Source organism: Schistocerca americana, chromosome 10 (genome assembly GCF_021461395.2).
Source record: "Schistocerca americana isolate TAMUIC-IGC-003095 chromosome 10, iqSchAmer2.1, whole genome shotgun sequence".
Lineage (NCBI taxonomy): Eukaryota > Metazoa > Arthropoda > Insecta > Orthoptera > Acrididae > Schistocerca > Schistocerca americana.
Genome location: NC_060128.1, coordinates 170,525,623 through 170,540,015, shown reverse-complemented (window position 1 = coordinate 170,540,015; position 14,393 = coordinate 170,525,623). Strand labels below are relative to the sequence as shown.

The 14,393-nt window shown below is 41.6% G+C and overlaps 1 protein-coding gene across 4 annotated transcripts in view; it reads left to right on the top strand.

Moving 5' to 3' along the window:
• LOC124552730 (calcium-binding mitochondrial carrier protein Aralar1) overlaps window positions 1-14,393 on the top strand; it is a 719,518-nt gene that overhangs the window by 682,844 nt on the left and 22,281 nt on the right. For 3 of the 4 annotated variants that reach the window (XM_047127068.1, XM_047127071.1, XM_047127070.1), the window contains one exon: window positions 563-568. The exons of the other annotated variant lie outside the window; for it this stretch is intronic. In XM_047127068.1, the coding sequence (XP_046983024.1) occupies window positions 563-568 (6 nt within the window). The remainder of the gene's footprint in view (window positions 1-562; window positions 569-14,393) is intronic. 4 annotated transcript variants of the gene reach the window in all.

Below are 14,393 nucleotides of genomic sequence, written 5' to 3'. Positions count from 1 at the left end.
AAGAATTTTTGCTTCCTTGGAGTTGAGTAACACCGAAATACACACACATATACATGTGGTATATACGTGTGTGTGGTGGTTTTTTCTGTACAGTGTTTGTGTTTCTTTTAGTTTCTTCTGAGGATGGACACAACCCAAAAGCATAGTGACAATTTTAATCTTGTGAAAGTACCTACTGACTGCTGATGCTTTAACAATACAGTGAGTGGTTACCTTCACCTTTCCATTATTTGTTCTTGTTACTGAGAACTTGTAGTGGACACCAAATTAAATTCTTTATTTTCCTCTGCTCTGTGTGGATATCTGTTCATATGCACTGGTATATAAGTGGCACTTTTATTATAATCATCTGTGTTTGTCCTATATCGTATCCAGCCACAGTTGATTTCCAAGGGCGGATCAGTATACTGAATGTCTTTTACATTCTGGATAAGAACATACTTTTCTGTTGACATGTACAAATAGTAATACCGTGTTCTTTCTTTTCTCTCCCTAATATCGTCTGTTGGGGGCATCTGCCCTCTGACCTGCATTACCGGTTTTTGATCCGCCCTTGTGTAAGTAATGAGTAAGTACCGAGGCATTGTTTTGTATTCAAATGTCTCTGCTGTTGTGAAAACCCTGTGTCTTCACTTACGAAACTATAGATTGTGATTTCCTTGTACCCTTCTATTAGACCTAGGTGTGTTCAGTTCCCGTTTTCAGCATCTCCTAAAATGCCACACCTGTTCGGACCAGAATTTACCTTAACTTTGTACACAGAATGAATGGAATGTTCTGCTATTCATGTCATAGGGAATGTGTTGGTCCTACTTAATGTCACATCTCTGGCTTGTAACAGTGGCAGTTCTGCTACACATAAAAATACTTCCTAGTAATGTAACATGTGTCTCCATAAGTCTGTCCCATAGTTTGAACTGATAGCGGTGTGTCATATTTTGGCCTCTGACAATTCGACTGTAAACCTTGAAATTGAAATTGGTAAGAGACCATTTCTGGCCTTCGAGTGATGTTAACGTTTTGTGAATCTACAGGATGTAAAAAGGTACAAAACTGATAATCAGAATCAGAATTGTATTCTGTCATCACATACAAATGAAATGTACCATACATAGCTTGTTACATGGGTTATAACATTCTTACATTATTATTGTTTATAAATAGGGTGTGCATAAAGTAGAATATAAACAGGTATTAGATAAGTAGCAACTATGAGCATTATGTACAGTACACAACAAATAAAAATAACTACAAGCAGCAGGAAATTCAGTGTCACAAAAGTTGATCCTTCAATAAACATGAGAGATACATTGAATCAGAACAGTTATACAGATCTGCTGGATGCCACGTTTCTCTTGTTTGCCTGTCATTTAAGTGAGGACCATAACATTACCAGCCCCATCTTCTGAGATAATAGTTATCACTTCCACCTAGCAAAAACTATATCTTCGATTGATGTGAGGATCATTCAAGATCACTCTAATGGCTGGAGCTATCAAGCTCATGTAGCTGAGCCCCAGTGATTATATCTAGGACTATATGGGATGTTTATATATAAAAACAAAGATGAGGTGACCTACCGAACGAAAGCGCTGGCAGGTCGATAGACACACAAACATACACACAAAATTCAAGCTTTCGCAACAAACTGTTGCCTCATCAGGAAAGAGGGAAGGAGAGGGGAAGACGAAAGGAAGTGGGTTTTAAGGGAGAGGGTAAGGAGTCATTCCAATCCCGGGAGCGGAAAGACTTACCTTAGGGAGGAGAAAGGACAGGTATACACTCGCACACACGCAAACGATGTGCATAAAGGTTAGGTGGTTGTGTTGCCGCCAAAACACGTTAAAGGACGGAGAAATTCGGGAAAATTTCGAAAAAACTGTGTATAGTATATTAAAAGGAGTGGTATTGTGGTGGCAGATTATGAAAATGAGGCTAACAATTGTCTGACGAAGAAATAATGACGTTAAAACCTGTGGGAAGCGGCTAAAAATTATAAGTGATGTGGGAAAAACGGAAATGGAAATAAAGCGAAAGTTATTAGAACTGGCCGAAATGGTTGTTTAAAAGGTGAAAGGAGCTGTTTGTGAACTAGAAACGGTGGATATTAAATTCGGGAAAATTTCGAAAAAACTGCGTGTAGTATATTAAAAGGAGTGGTATTGTGGTGGCCGAAATGGTTGTTTAAAAGGTGAAAGGAGCTGTTTGTGAACTAGAAACGGTGGATATTATATTACGGCCAGTTCTAATAACTTTCGCTTTATTTCCATTTCCGTTTTTCCCACATCACTTATAATTTTTAGCCGCTTCCCACAGGTTTTAACGTCACTATTTCTTCGTCAGACAATTGTTAGCCTCATTTTCATAATCTTCCACCACAATACCACTCCTTTTAATATACTACACGCAGCTTTTTCGAAATTTTCCCGAATTTCTCCGTCCTTTAACGTGTTTTGGCGGCAACACAACCACCTAACCTTTATGCACATCGTTTGCGTGTGTGCGTGTGTATACCTGTCCTTTTTTCCCCCTAAGGTAAGTCTTTCCGCTCCCGGGATTGGAATGACTCCTTACCCTCTCCCTTAAAACCCACTTCCTTTCGTCTTCCCCTCTCCTGATGAGGCAACAGTTTGTTGTGAAAGCTTGAATTTTGTGTGTGTGTTTGTGTTTGTTTGTGTGTCTATCGACCTGCCAGCGCTTTCGTTCGGTAAGTCACCTCATCTTTGTTTTTATATATAATTTTTCCCACGTGGAATGTTTCCTTCTATTATACTATATGGAATGTACTTCAGATATTAGGGAGGGTAGCAGTGCAGTATGGCTGACCCACAGGAGTAGTTTTACATTTTCTTCTATGCCCAAAACATTATGCAGTCAGCACTCCTGAAAACTGCAGCTGTTTAAGAGATCTAATGTGTTTTGGTGATACAAACTTCCTTACAAGTGAAATCTGTGTGTCGAATGGCCGGATTACGATCACCAATCTTGGTCTGGAACATAGTTTCATTGACATCCCTTTGAGCCCCCACTCATTTATTATTCGAAGAAATCTTTGCTTCAGAAAGGAAGTGTTGTGTAGCTTTCTGTTCTGCACAACTCTGTAAACATTTAGTAAGTAGAATTCTCCAGTCTTTACCTGATAGTTATTACATTTTAATGTTTGTCATTATTGATATAACACTAAAAAATGATTGGTAGACTACAAATAATGGAAAGGCTAAAGGTAACTGCTTGCCATACAGCTGAGGTGAGCAATCAACAAACATACAAACATGATTGAAATCGTTGCCAGGTTTTAAGATTATTTCCTTCCTTGGAGGTGACTGACACACAAATAAACACACATACACAAGCACATTGTCTCTGTATGTATTTGTGTGTCTCTTTTTCATGCAGTATCTGTGTTTCTTTTTGTTTTCTCTGAGGAAGGAAATTTCCCAAAGGCTTAATGACAATTTTAATCTTGTTAAATTGCATATTGAGTGTTAAATGATACAACAGTACAGTGAATGGTTGCCTTTACATTGTCAATGTGTCATTATTAAGTACTTGCAGTGGACACCAAATTATACACTCCTGGAAATTGAAATAAGAACACCGTGAATTCATTGTCCCAGGAAGGGGAAACTTTATTGACACATTCCTGGGGTCAGATACATCACATAATCACACTGACAGAACCACAGGCACATAGACACAGGCAACAGAGCATGCACAATGTCGGCACTAGTACAGTGTATATCCACCTTTCGCAGTAATGCAGGCTGCTATTCTCCCATGGAGACGATCGTAGAGATGCTGGATGTAGTCCTGTGGAACGGCTCGCCATGCCATTTCCACCTGGCGCCTCAGTTGGACCAGCGTTCGTGCTGGACGTGCAGACCGCGTGAGACGACGCTTCATCCAGTCCCAAACATGCTCAATGGGGGACAGATCCGGAGATCTTGCTGGCCAGGGTAGTTGACTTACACCTTCTAGAGCACGTTGGGTGGCACGGGATACATGCGGACGTGCATTGTTCTGTTGGAACAGCAAGTTCCCTTGCCGGTCTAGGAATGGTAGAACGATGGGTTCGATGACGGTTTGGATGTACCGTGCACTATTCAGTGTCCCCTCGACGATCACCAGTGGTGTACGGCCGGTGTAGGAGATCGCTCCCCACACCATGATGCCGGGTGTTGGCCCTGTGTGCCTCGGTCGTATGCAGTCCTGATTGTGGCGCTCACATGCACGGCGCCAAACACGCATACGACCATCATTGGCACCAAGGCAGAAGCGACTCTCATCGCTGAAGACGACACGTCTCCATTCGTCCCTCCATTCACGCCTGTCGCGACACCACTGGAGGCGGGCTGCACGATGTTGGGGCGTGAGCGGAAGACGGCCTAACGGTGTGCGGGACCGTAGCCCAGCTTCATGGAGACGGTTGCGAATGGTCCTCGCCGATACCCCAGGAGCAACAGTGTCCCTAATTTGCTGGGAAGTGGCGGTGCGGTCCCCCTACGGCACTGCGTAGGATCCTACGGTCTTGGCGTGCATCCGTGCGTCGCTGCGGTCCGGCCTCAGGTCGACGGGCACGTGCACCTCCCGTCGACCACTGGCGACAACATCGATGTACTGTGGAGACCTCACGCCCCACGTGTTGAGCAATTCGGCGGTACGCCCACCCGGCCTCCCGCATGCCCACTATATGCCCTCGCTCAAAGTTCGTCAACTGCACATACGGTTCACGTCCACGCTGTCGCGGCATGCTACCAGTGTTAAAGACTGCAATGGAGCTCCGTATGCCACGGCAAACTGGCTGACACTGACGGCGGCGGTGCACAAATGCTGCGCAGCTAGCGCCATTCGACGGCCAACACCGCGGTTCCTGGTGTGTCCGCTGTGCCGTGCGTGTGATCATTGCTTGTACAGCCCTCTCGCAGTGTCCGGAGCAAGTATGGTGGGTCTGACACACCGGTGTCAATGTGTTCTTTTTTCCATTTCCAGGAGTGTATCTTTATTTTTTCCTGCACTGCCTTGATATCTTTTAGATGCACCTGCATATAAGTGGCACTTTTAATTTAATCAACTGCGTTTTACCCAGATCAGATCTGGTCACAATTAATTCCGAGGGCGGATCGGTGTACCGGTTGGCTTTTACAGTCTGAATGAGAGCATACTTTTCTGTTGACATGTGCAGATAGTAATACAGTGTTCTTTCTTTTTCTCTCTCTAATATCATCTGTTGGGGGCATCTGCCCGCCCACCTGCATTACCGGTTTTTGATCCGCCCTTTTGCGTAAGTACTGAGGCATTGTTTTGTATTCAAATGTCTCTGCTGTTGTGAAAACCCTGTGTCTTCACCTAGGAGACTATAGATTGCTATTTCCTTTTATCCATTTATTAGATCTAGATGTGTTCAGTTCCTGTTTGTAGCAGCTCCTAAAATGCCATACCTGTTTGGACCAGAATTTAATTTAACTTCGTAGACAGAACAAATGAAGTGTTCTGTTCTTTGTGTTGTAGGAAATTTAGTGGTCCTATATAATGCCACATCTCTGGCTTGTAACAGAGGCATCTCTGCTACAGATAAATAAATTCCTAGTAATGTAACATGTGTCTTCATATGACTGTCCGACAGTTTCAGTTGACAGCAGTCTGACATGTTTTGGCCACTGAAAGCTCAGCTCTAAAACTGTATGTTCATTTGACGCCATTTCTGGCCTTTGAGTGATATAAGCACTATTGTGGAGCACTATTGTGTACCTACAGTAAGTAGCAAGGTACAAAACTGAAAATAAGGAATTAGAATTTTATTCTGCCATCACTTACAAATGAAATAATTTCCTTTACAGTACAGGAGTCTTGTCAAAATTTATAGCTATATTTTTAAACTACAACAGATATTATAATGTTAGTAACAGCTTAATACAGAGTGCCAAACTTCAGAATATAACTGAAGAATATTGCTTGATTTTGATAATATTAAATTATCATTCAGAATTCCTGCAAAGAATAATAGCATTTTTTCCATTAATACAATGTATAGTGCCTTCTTCAGTGTTTGTAGAGCAGATATTTCTTCCCGAGTTGGAGAATATAACTTTAAGCTGGGGGGGGAGCAAGTAATCTTTGTTATTCATTTCTTTGATGCACTGGTATGGAATGCTTAAAACACATATGTCTATTAAAAAAATAAGCAGCAGACTTAGGGTCAGCGTTTTCTCGTTTGTTAGAGCCCATGGCATAGAGTGGAACATCGGACCATAGAGTTTTTAGAATGGCATCCTTGGTGTTCATGCTGCATCCTATTTGGAGCATTTGGGAATATTCACCACCTTCATCAGGAGCTGACTGTCTATAGCTCAATATGTGTGTCTTTTTGCAGCATTGGTCTGACTTATAATCGGTGGAGTCACATTAACCTGGGCACCCAGATTTGGATGTCACAAATGCAGCAAATGGATGGTGGAGAGGAACACCCACTCCCCTTATCCCCCTGGGCCAGAAGAAAAACTAAGGGCACCCTTAAAATTCCGATTCCCTTTGACTCAAGTTTTTTTAATTTTAGTTCTCCTGAAGATTCTGTTTCTAGCACTGGGCCCCAGCCTCAGCTAAGATTATAGCCACTGTGTCTGTTAAAGTTTTAGTGCACACTGACTTTGTACAGTCTCAGTAAGATGCAGCATGAAAAAAGATCTTCGTGTACGGTTAAGTTCCACCGTCACTGGCTCTATACAATATTTACATTCAGTTCAGCACTCAGACACAGTGCAGCTTGTCTGCCTCACATAAATTTCACCACTATGCCAATTCTGGATATTAATTGCTAGTTAATATACCTGTTACTTTTCACAAGAGAGGGCACTATACTGTTTTATTGAAAACATAACTAAAATGTTTATCCCATATTTTAATTAAAATGTATATTTTACTTCCTGAAAGTTCGCTGATGTCCTCTTTTAAGCCGTTATTTAACGGTTGCTATGCGTCAAGCATTTGCATTAGAATTGCAAAGCTCAGCAGTCCTCACAAAACATTAAAATGAAACCACCCTGAATCCTGTTTTCAGTACAATATCCGTAAATAAGTAAATGAAGTTATCAAACGTTAGTGATCCAACACAAGGGATTACATTAAACACCGCCTGACAAAAAAAGTAAATCACCCGGAAGGGAAGAGCAAACAAAATGAAACTTCACAGGTTGAAAAGGTACGTGATTTTATTTCAGTGATTACAAAATTGAGTCAGATTTATGAACATATGAGCCTGCTTATCAATATGATGTTGCACCTCCTGTGGCCTAAACACATGCACTGATTTGGTAGGGAAGGGTGTCCTAAAGCTGTTGTATTCTCTCCTGAGCCAAGCTGGCTCTTAACTGTCATAACTGATCGTTGACATCTGGGATACTGGTAGTAGGACAGAGTCGATCTCCGAGCTGGTCTCACCCTTGTTCTATCAGGGATAGATGTGGGGGATCTTGCTGACCGTACCTGAGTGTCACAGATATTGTTCGCAGACATACGTGCAGTGTATGAACTGACATTGTCTTGTTGAAAAATGGTGCTACAATACTGTCACATCAAAATGAATGTGTGTGGACGTGGGATGTCTGTGATGTACTGTTGTGCCATCAAAGTTTCCTCATTCACTGCCAGCCACACCCGGAAATCGTACTAGATGGATCTCCACACTGTAACACTAGGAGTAACACCACTGTGTGCCTCCAAAACATTGAAAGAATGGAACCGATCCCCAGGATGCCTCCATTCTCACTACACAGGATCGCAAACCCATTGCTAAACATAGTGTGCTATCATGTGTCGGCAGTCCACGCTTCCAGGTCACAGCGCGAGTCCAGACGCAGCTGTTTGTGCTGTGGAGTTAACGGCAGCCTCCACCTGGGATGGTAATTCCGTAGTCTCGCTGCTGCTATTCTCCAACCAGTGGTCCAGGATGACTTGGAATGTTGCAGACCATCTATTACATGTTCTCAGATGGGAGACATAGATTTGAAGTGATTAGATCTGCTCGGTGCAACAATACTTCAATCGTCTGTTGTAGTGCACGGGCACAGTTGACCAGAACCTCAATGACAAATATGCCTATCGTCACATTCCTGCGCAGTCCGACATCGTGCCACTGTCACGTCTGAATGTTTCACAAATCTGGATACTACACAATTTGACCAGTCGGCTAAATGTAGACCCAGAGTGTGGCCACTTTCGAAACCTGTCAAATGCTGATAACACTGTTTCACACGAGTATGTAGCTTTGTTGTGCCCTTCAGCATTATTACTCAACATCTAATGCTGTTCGTGCCCCTTATAAACCAAACTAAACCTGGTAATGAATCTATATGCAGACATTTCTATTGTCCTCTGGTTGCCATTCTGCTGGTCACAAAGAACTGCAAGTCATATCACTTACACCTAGCACCTCATTATACTTATTTGTACGAAGTTTCATTGATATCCGACAATGTATTCTGGGTGCTTCACTTCCTTTGTCAGGCAGTGTATTTATTGCATGATTTCTCAGTTGATAGACAGTTTCTTCATAAACGATAACGGTACAATTTTAATTGGTTACTGAAATGAGATGGGCAAGGTTGTAGTGAAAAAAATTTGTGTCTTGTATATTGTCAGATAGAACGAACGTAAGTAGAATGCGAGACCTCTAACCCGCAGTCATGCACTTACAGCGATGTAAAGTAAACAGCTGTGGGTATTTTGAAAACTCACTGTCAAGTTTTTCAAAGTCACTTTGTTGTATGTTTTCAGTATAAAGTACAAAAACGGTTAACTGTCAGCAGTTTAAATAAGGCAAGGCTTTAGAGGTGTCAATGTGTTTGCACAAAGTCATTTTTATTTTGTTTTGTCTGTTTTAGTCTTTTGTTGCAGTGAAACATAATTCCACTTTTTCATTGCAGCATTTGACATGTTTTATGCAAACAAAATAAATTTAGTACTGTTTCCTAAATTTAGTCTAGTTAACTTACAATTTTTCTGTGTCTTTGGGACAAACATTGACACAACATTGAGCAGAACATATAAAGTAAAAGGAATGGGACAGCCAATGAGGAAAATGCTTTAAAGATATTGTGGATCAGTAAACTTGAGTTGATTTATAAACTTTTGTAATACTCTGATATTAGATACCGTATATTTTTACTGAATTTGAAATCATTTTCAAACTGGGACAGAAAAAATGCTTTATATTTGAGCATAACACTGATTACATTAATAGTAAAAATGGAACATAAAAATTGCTTTCTGTGTATAGTATAGTTTGTGTTATATTAGTATGTTCTAGAATGGCTGGCTTGGATTAATACACTAATACTTCAGTCAGTTTTACAGCAGTGTGCATGGCTTGTTTTGAAATTTTGTTTAAATAAGTTACATTTAAACTGATGTGCTGTTCTGTGTTAGCTTCTTCGATAGATCAATCTGCATACGTAAAATAATCAAACACCAAAAAATTTTAATATTTGCATGATTATTGGTGCAAGAAATTGATGCCTCTTTACAGTAGATTTAAGTTGCATCAACAGTAAAAGCTTTCATGCAGATCTTATTCAAATGTTGTTTCCTCCGTCTCCTCATCCCTGTGCCCCTCTCTCACTCATTGCAGAATCATCTCCATTCCATTGCTTCCTCCTTTTCCTACTACACTCAACCCCCCTTCTTCTGTTTGCACTCTAGATCCTCTCTATATTCCCATGCCTTCCCCTCTCCTCTCCCTGCAACTCAAGTTCCTCCACTCATTGTCTCTTCCCTGCCTGCAACTCCTGCCACCCCTCTGCCCTTCCCTTTGCCATCCCAACTGCTCCCCTTGTCATCCCCACCCTTCGTTTGCCACATCACTTCCTCCTCTTCTCCACCCTCTACTGTGTTCCCCCTTCCCTCCAGATGGTTTCAGTCTTTCTATATTACTATTAAGATTGGCATTTAGTCAGACACACAAGTAATTGAATTAGATGGGCTACCCTGGTCCTCAGTCATTTCAGCAAAGGAAATACTTTGCTCTGTACATGACAGTGATGTTGCTACATTTTGTAATGGCCACTTGAGTGACATGCAGATACAATACAAGTGAAATACAAAGTCTCAGCACATTCAGTTGGTAGAAATCATAAACAGCTGGAATAGGCTTTTTTTTTTCTTTCTTTTAAATTTTTAAGGCTTCCTTTACTGATAGTATCAAAAGTCTGCTATGAAAGTGGTGGCTGGGTTAAAACTGCCACTAATAGTATCATCTGCTGTAGCAGACTGTGCAGGGGATTGGGGTTGCTTTCTGCCACTTTATCTGCCACCCCATCTTTTTGTTGCCTGCTGGTGCATATTTTTGAGCATTTGGCTGACAAGTATTGAGTGGTTTTTCTGATCTTTTGCAGGGCACGAGTGATGATATTGTCCATAATTCCCCTCCATTGCTGTTGATGGACTGGGCCATTCCACCTCCAGCAATACAGGGTGACTCTTTGACAGTTTAGTCACTTTTGCTGGCAAAACCATAAAAACCAGTCGATTGTTGTCAGTACATACCTTTGGCAGGGCACATGTGTCTCAAGGAATTAAGGTAGTAAATCCCCGTGGTGCCCACAAATAGGGATTGTTTATGTGGGATGTAATGTTCCCCTGGTAAGACTGCATCCCTTCTGCCTGATCACATGCACAGGTTTGTCAACTTTAAAGCATGTAAGATCAGTACTGTCTCATAACTGAAAAATTGTGTCAGGTTGGTTCAGCAGTTGCTGAGATGCTACAAAAGTTTCTGTAAATACTTCTGGCTTCAGTTGTCTGGGGGCAGAAGAGTGCCCCAACTCTGATTTTGACAGTGTCCATATATTTTACAATCAACATCACAGATACTTCCATTGTTACCAGGACACCACATTTTACGAGTGGACTTTAGGAAAGGGGGGAGGGGTGGCAGTAGTGTCCATTTGATCTCTCTCAAGATCGTATTCTTTTCATAGTGACTTTTCTTTGCAACTTGAGACAGTGAGATAAATTCAGAATTAAATGACATTTTGTTGATTGTCTTAAGAGCAAAATATGTTGTTAACCAATAATATATACTGCATTTCAAAGCACTGCTTCATTATCGGTGCTTAAGCTTATCATTAAGGGGTGTTCGTGTTACTGGAAATTTTTCTGTTGGAGGTTAAAGTGAATTTAAATCGAAAAAAGCAAAAATTACATATGGGCATGATTGAAATGACATTTTTTATCTACCTAAGAATTGTGTCTGCTCCCTTACACACCACATCACAGTTTAGTTTCATACTTTATTTTACTGCATAAATGTTGTTTTGTGTATGATAGATGGTGATAGAGATGATACTATAAATTATAAGAACATTGCATTTTGTGCATGGACATAATTGTTTATAATACACTCCTGGCCATTAAAATTGCTACACCAAGAATAAATGCAGATGATAAACGGGTATTCATTGGACAAATATATTATACTAGAACTGACATTTGATTACATTTTCACGCAATTTGCGTGCATAGATCCTGAGAAATCAGTACCCAGAACAACCCCCTCTGGCCGTAATAACGGCCTTGATACGCCTGGGCATTGAGTCAAAAAGAATTGTATGGCTTGTACAGGCACAGCTGCCCATGCAGCTTTAACATGATACCACAGTTCATCAAGAGTAGTGACTGGCGTATTGTGACGAGCCAGTTGCTCAGCCTTCATTGGCCAGACGTTTCCAATTGGTGAGAGATCTGGAGAATGTGCTGGCCAGGGCAGCAGTCGAACATTTTCTGTATCCAGAAAGGCCCGTACAGGACCTGCTGAAATGTAGGGTTTCGCAGGGATCGAATGAAGGGTAGAGCCATGGGTCGTAACACATCTGAAATGTAACGTCCACTGTTCAAAGTGCCGTCAATGCGAACAAGAGGTGACCGAGATGTGTAACCAATGGCACCCCATACCATCGCGCTAGGTGATACACCAGTATGGCGATGACGAATACACGCTTCCAATGTGCATTCACCGCGATGTTGCCAAACAAGGTTGCGGCTATCGTGATGCTGTAAATAGAATCTGGATTCATCCGAAAAAATGATGTTTTGCCATTCGTGCACCCAGGTTCGTCGTTGAGTACACCATCGCAGGCGCTCCTGTCTGTGATGCAGTGTCAAGGGTAACCGCAGCCATGGCCTCCGAGCTGATAGTCCATGCTGCTGCAAACGTCAGCGAACTGTTCATGCAGATGGTTGTTGTCTTGCAAACGGCCCCATCTGTTGACTCAGGGATTGAGACATGGCTGCACGATCCATTACAGCCAAGTGGATAAGATGCCTGTCATCTCAACTGCTAGTGATATGAGGCCGTTGGGATCCAGCACGGCATTCCATATTACCCTCCTGAACCCACCGATTCCATATTCCGCTAACAGTCATTGGATCTTGACCAATGCGAGCAGGAATATCGTGATACAGTAAAACCGCAATCGCGATAGGCTACAATCGGACCTTTATCAAAGTCTGAAACATGATGGTACGCTTTTCTCCTCCTTACACGAGACATCACAACGACGTTTCACCAGGCAATGCTTGTCAACTGCTGTTTGTGTATGAGAAATTGGTTGGAAACTTTCCACATGTCAGCACATTGCAGGTGTCATCACCGGTGCCAACCGTGTGTGAATGCTCGGAAAAGCTAATCATTTGCATATCACACATCTTCTTCCTGTCGGTTAAATTTCGCGTCTGTAAAACGTCATCTTCGTGGTGTAGCAATTTTAGATAGGACTAAGCTGCCATCTTCAGATGTGCAAGGTTACAAAAATATTTACACTGTTGTAGCTGTAATCGTAAATTAATGATTTTACGTAGTTGTTTTTGACATAACCACAGGTTATAGGTTATGAAATCATCTTGTGTGGTAAACCACACATTTGTTTTCGTACCGTCATGACGGATTGTGAATTTGAAGTAAAACAAAATTACCTTTCATCAGTTATTATAGCAAATATACAAATTCGAATAAATGTGTAAAATAACACAACCCCATGGGAAAAAGAGAATAGAACATTAAAAAATATAACTGTGTCCACATGGCAAGACAAGAGTCATAGATGTGTGGCACATCAAGAAATGCCATACGTGTCTGGATTGGTTGCTTGCTACATACTGCCAGATACAGTCAGTTGTTACTTTGACATTTAGTGTCATCGTTGTCATCAATAAACAGAAAACTTTTACCAGTGGAAAATTGTCTTCTATTATTTTCTTACTCCAGACATAGTGCAGGGTGTCTCCACAGAAAGTGTATTTTTCAAGAGCTCACTGTGCGTGCCGAACATATTGGAGGACAGTGAGGGTACTTTCATCGCTTGCTTGGCCCTTAGTAATTCAGTCACTATGGAGCACTTCTCAGGAGCAGACTGTGTATTCTGTGTGTGATAATTTTACAAAAATGGTGATTCAGTGAGTGTAGCACAGAGGAAATTTTGCAGTGATGTAGATTGCATAATATAAATTATGTCCTAAGTATCCCCTTATCCCGAAATGGATCAAAACATTTTAGGGGACCAGTTCAGCACTGGTCAAACCGAAATCTGGGCGCCGAAGGTCATCGAGAAGATTGGGTTGATTTGGGGGAGGAGACCAAACTGCAAGGACATCGGTCTCATTGGATTAGGGGAGGATGGGGAAGGAAGTCAGTCATGCCCTTTCAAAGGAACTATCCCGGCATTCACCTGAAGCAATTTAGGGAAATCACAGAAAACCTAAATCAGGATGATCGTACACAGGATTGAACTGTCGTGCTCCCAAATGTGAGTCCAGTGTGCTATCTACTGCGCCACCTCACTCGGTGATCATCAAGAACGTACAAATCCGTGGAGAATACAAATTGTTCTGTTTGTAATAGACCTAACCTCTCAATTTGTAAGGATGCAAGTTTTTTCTATGTGCATAGATCATCATTGCATTGAATTCTGTAAAAAGACCTTAGACTGGACCCTTACAAAATACAGTTGGTGCAAGATTAAAGCCTCAGGATGCTAGGCATAGACTGCAGTTTGTTAATGATGTGACATTTAACATATTGTTTTCTGACGAGACAGATTTTCACCTGAATGGTCACATCAATAGGAGTTGCTGCTACTGGAATGCAACAAATCCTAAACAGAAGCATGAGAGACCTTTTCATTGGCCAAAAGTCACTGTATGGCCTATGATGACAGCTTGAGGAATAATTTGCCCATTCTTTATTGAGGATGAGGGCACTCATGCATTTATAGTGCATTTGGAAAGTTATGTGCTGGTTTAAATGACTTTTTGGCACCTGAATTTCAAGACTTTCCTGGTTATAACCAAAGATCATGGTGTCAGCAAGACAGAGCCACAGCACACATGTCCAGTGAGTCTGCACT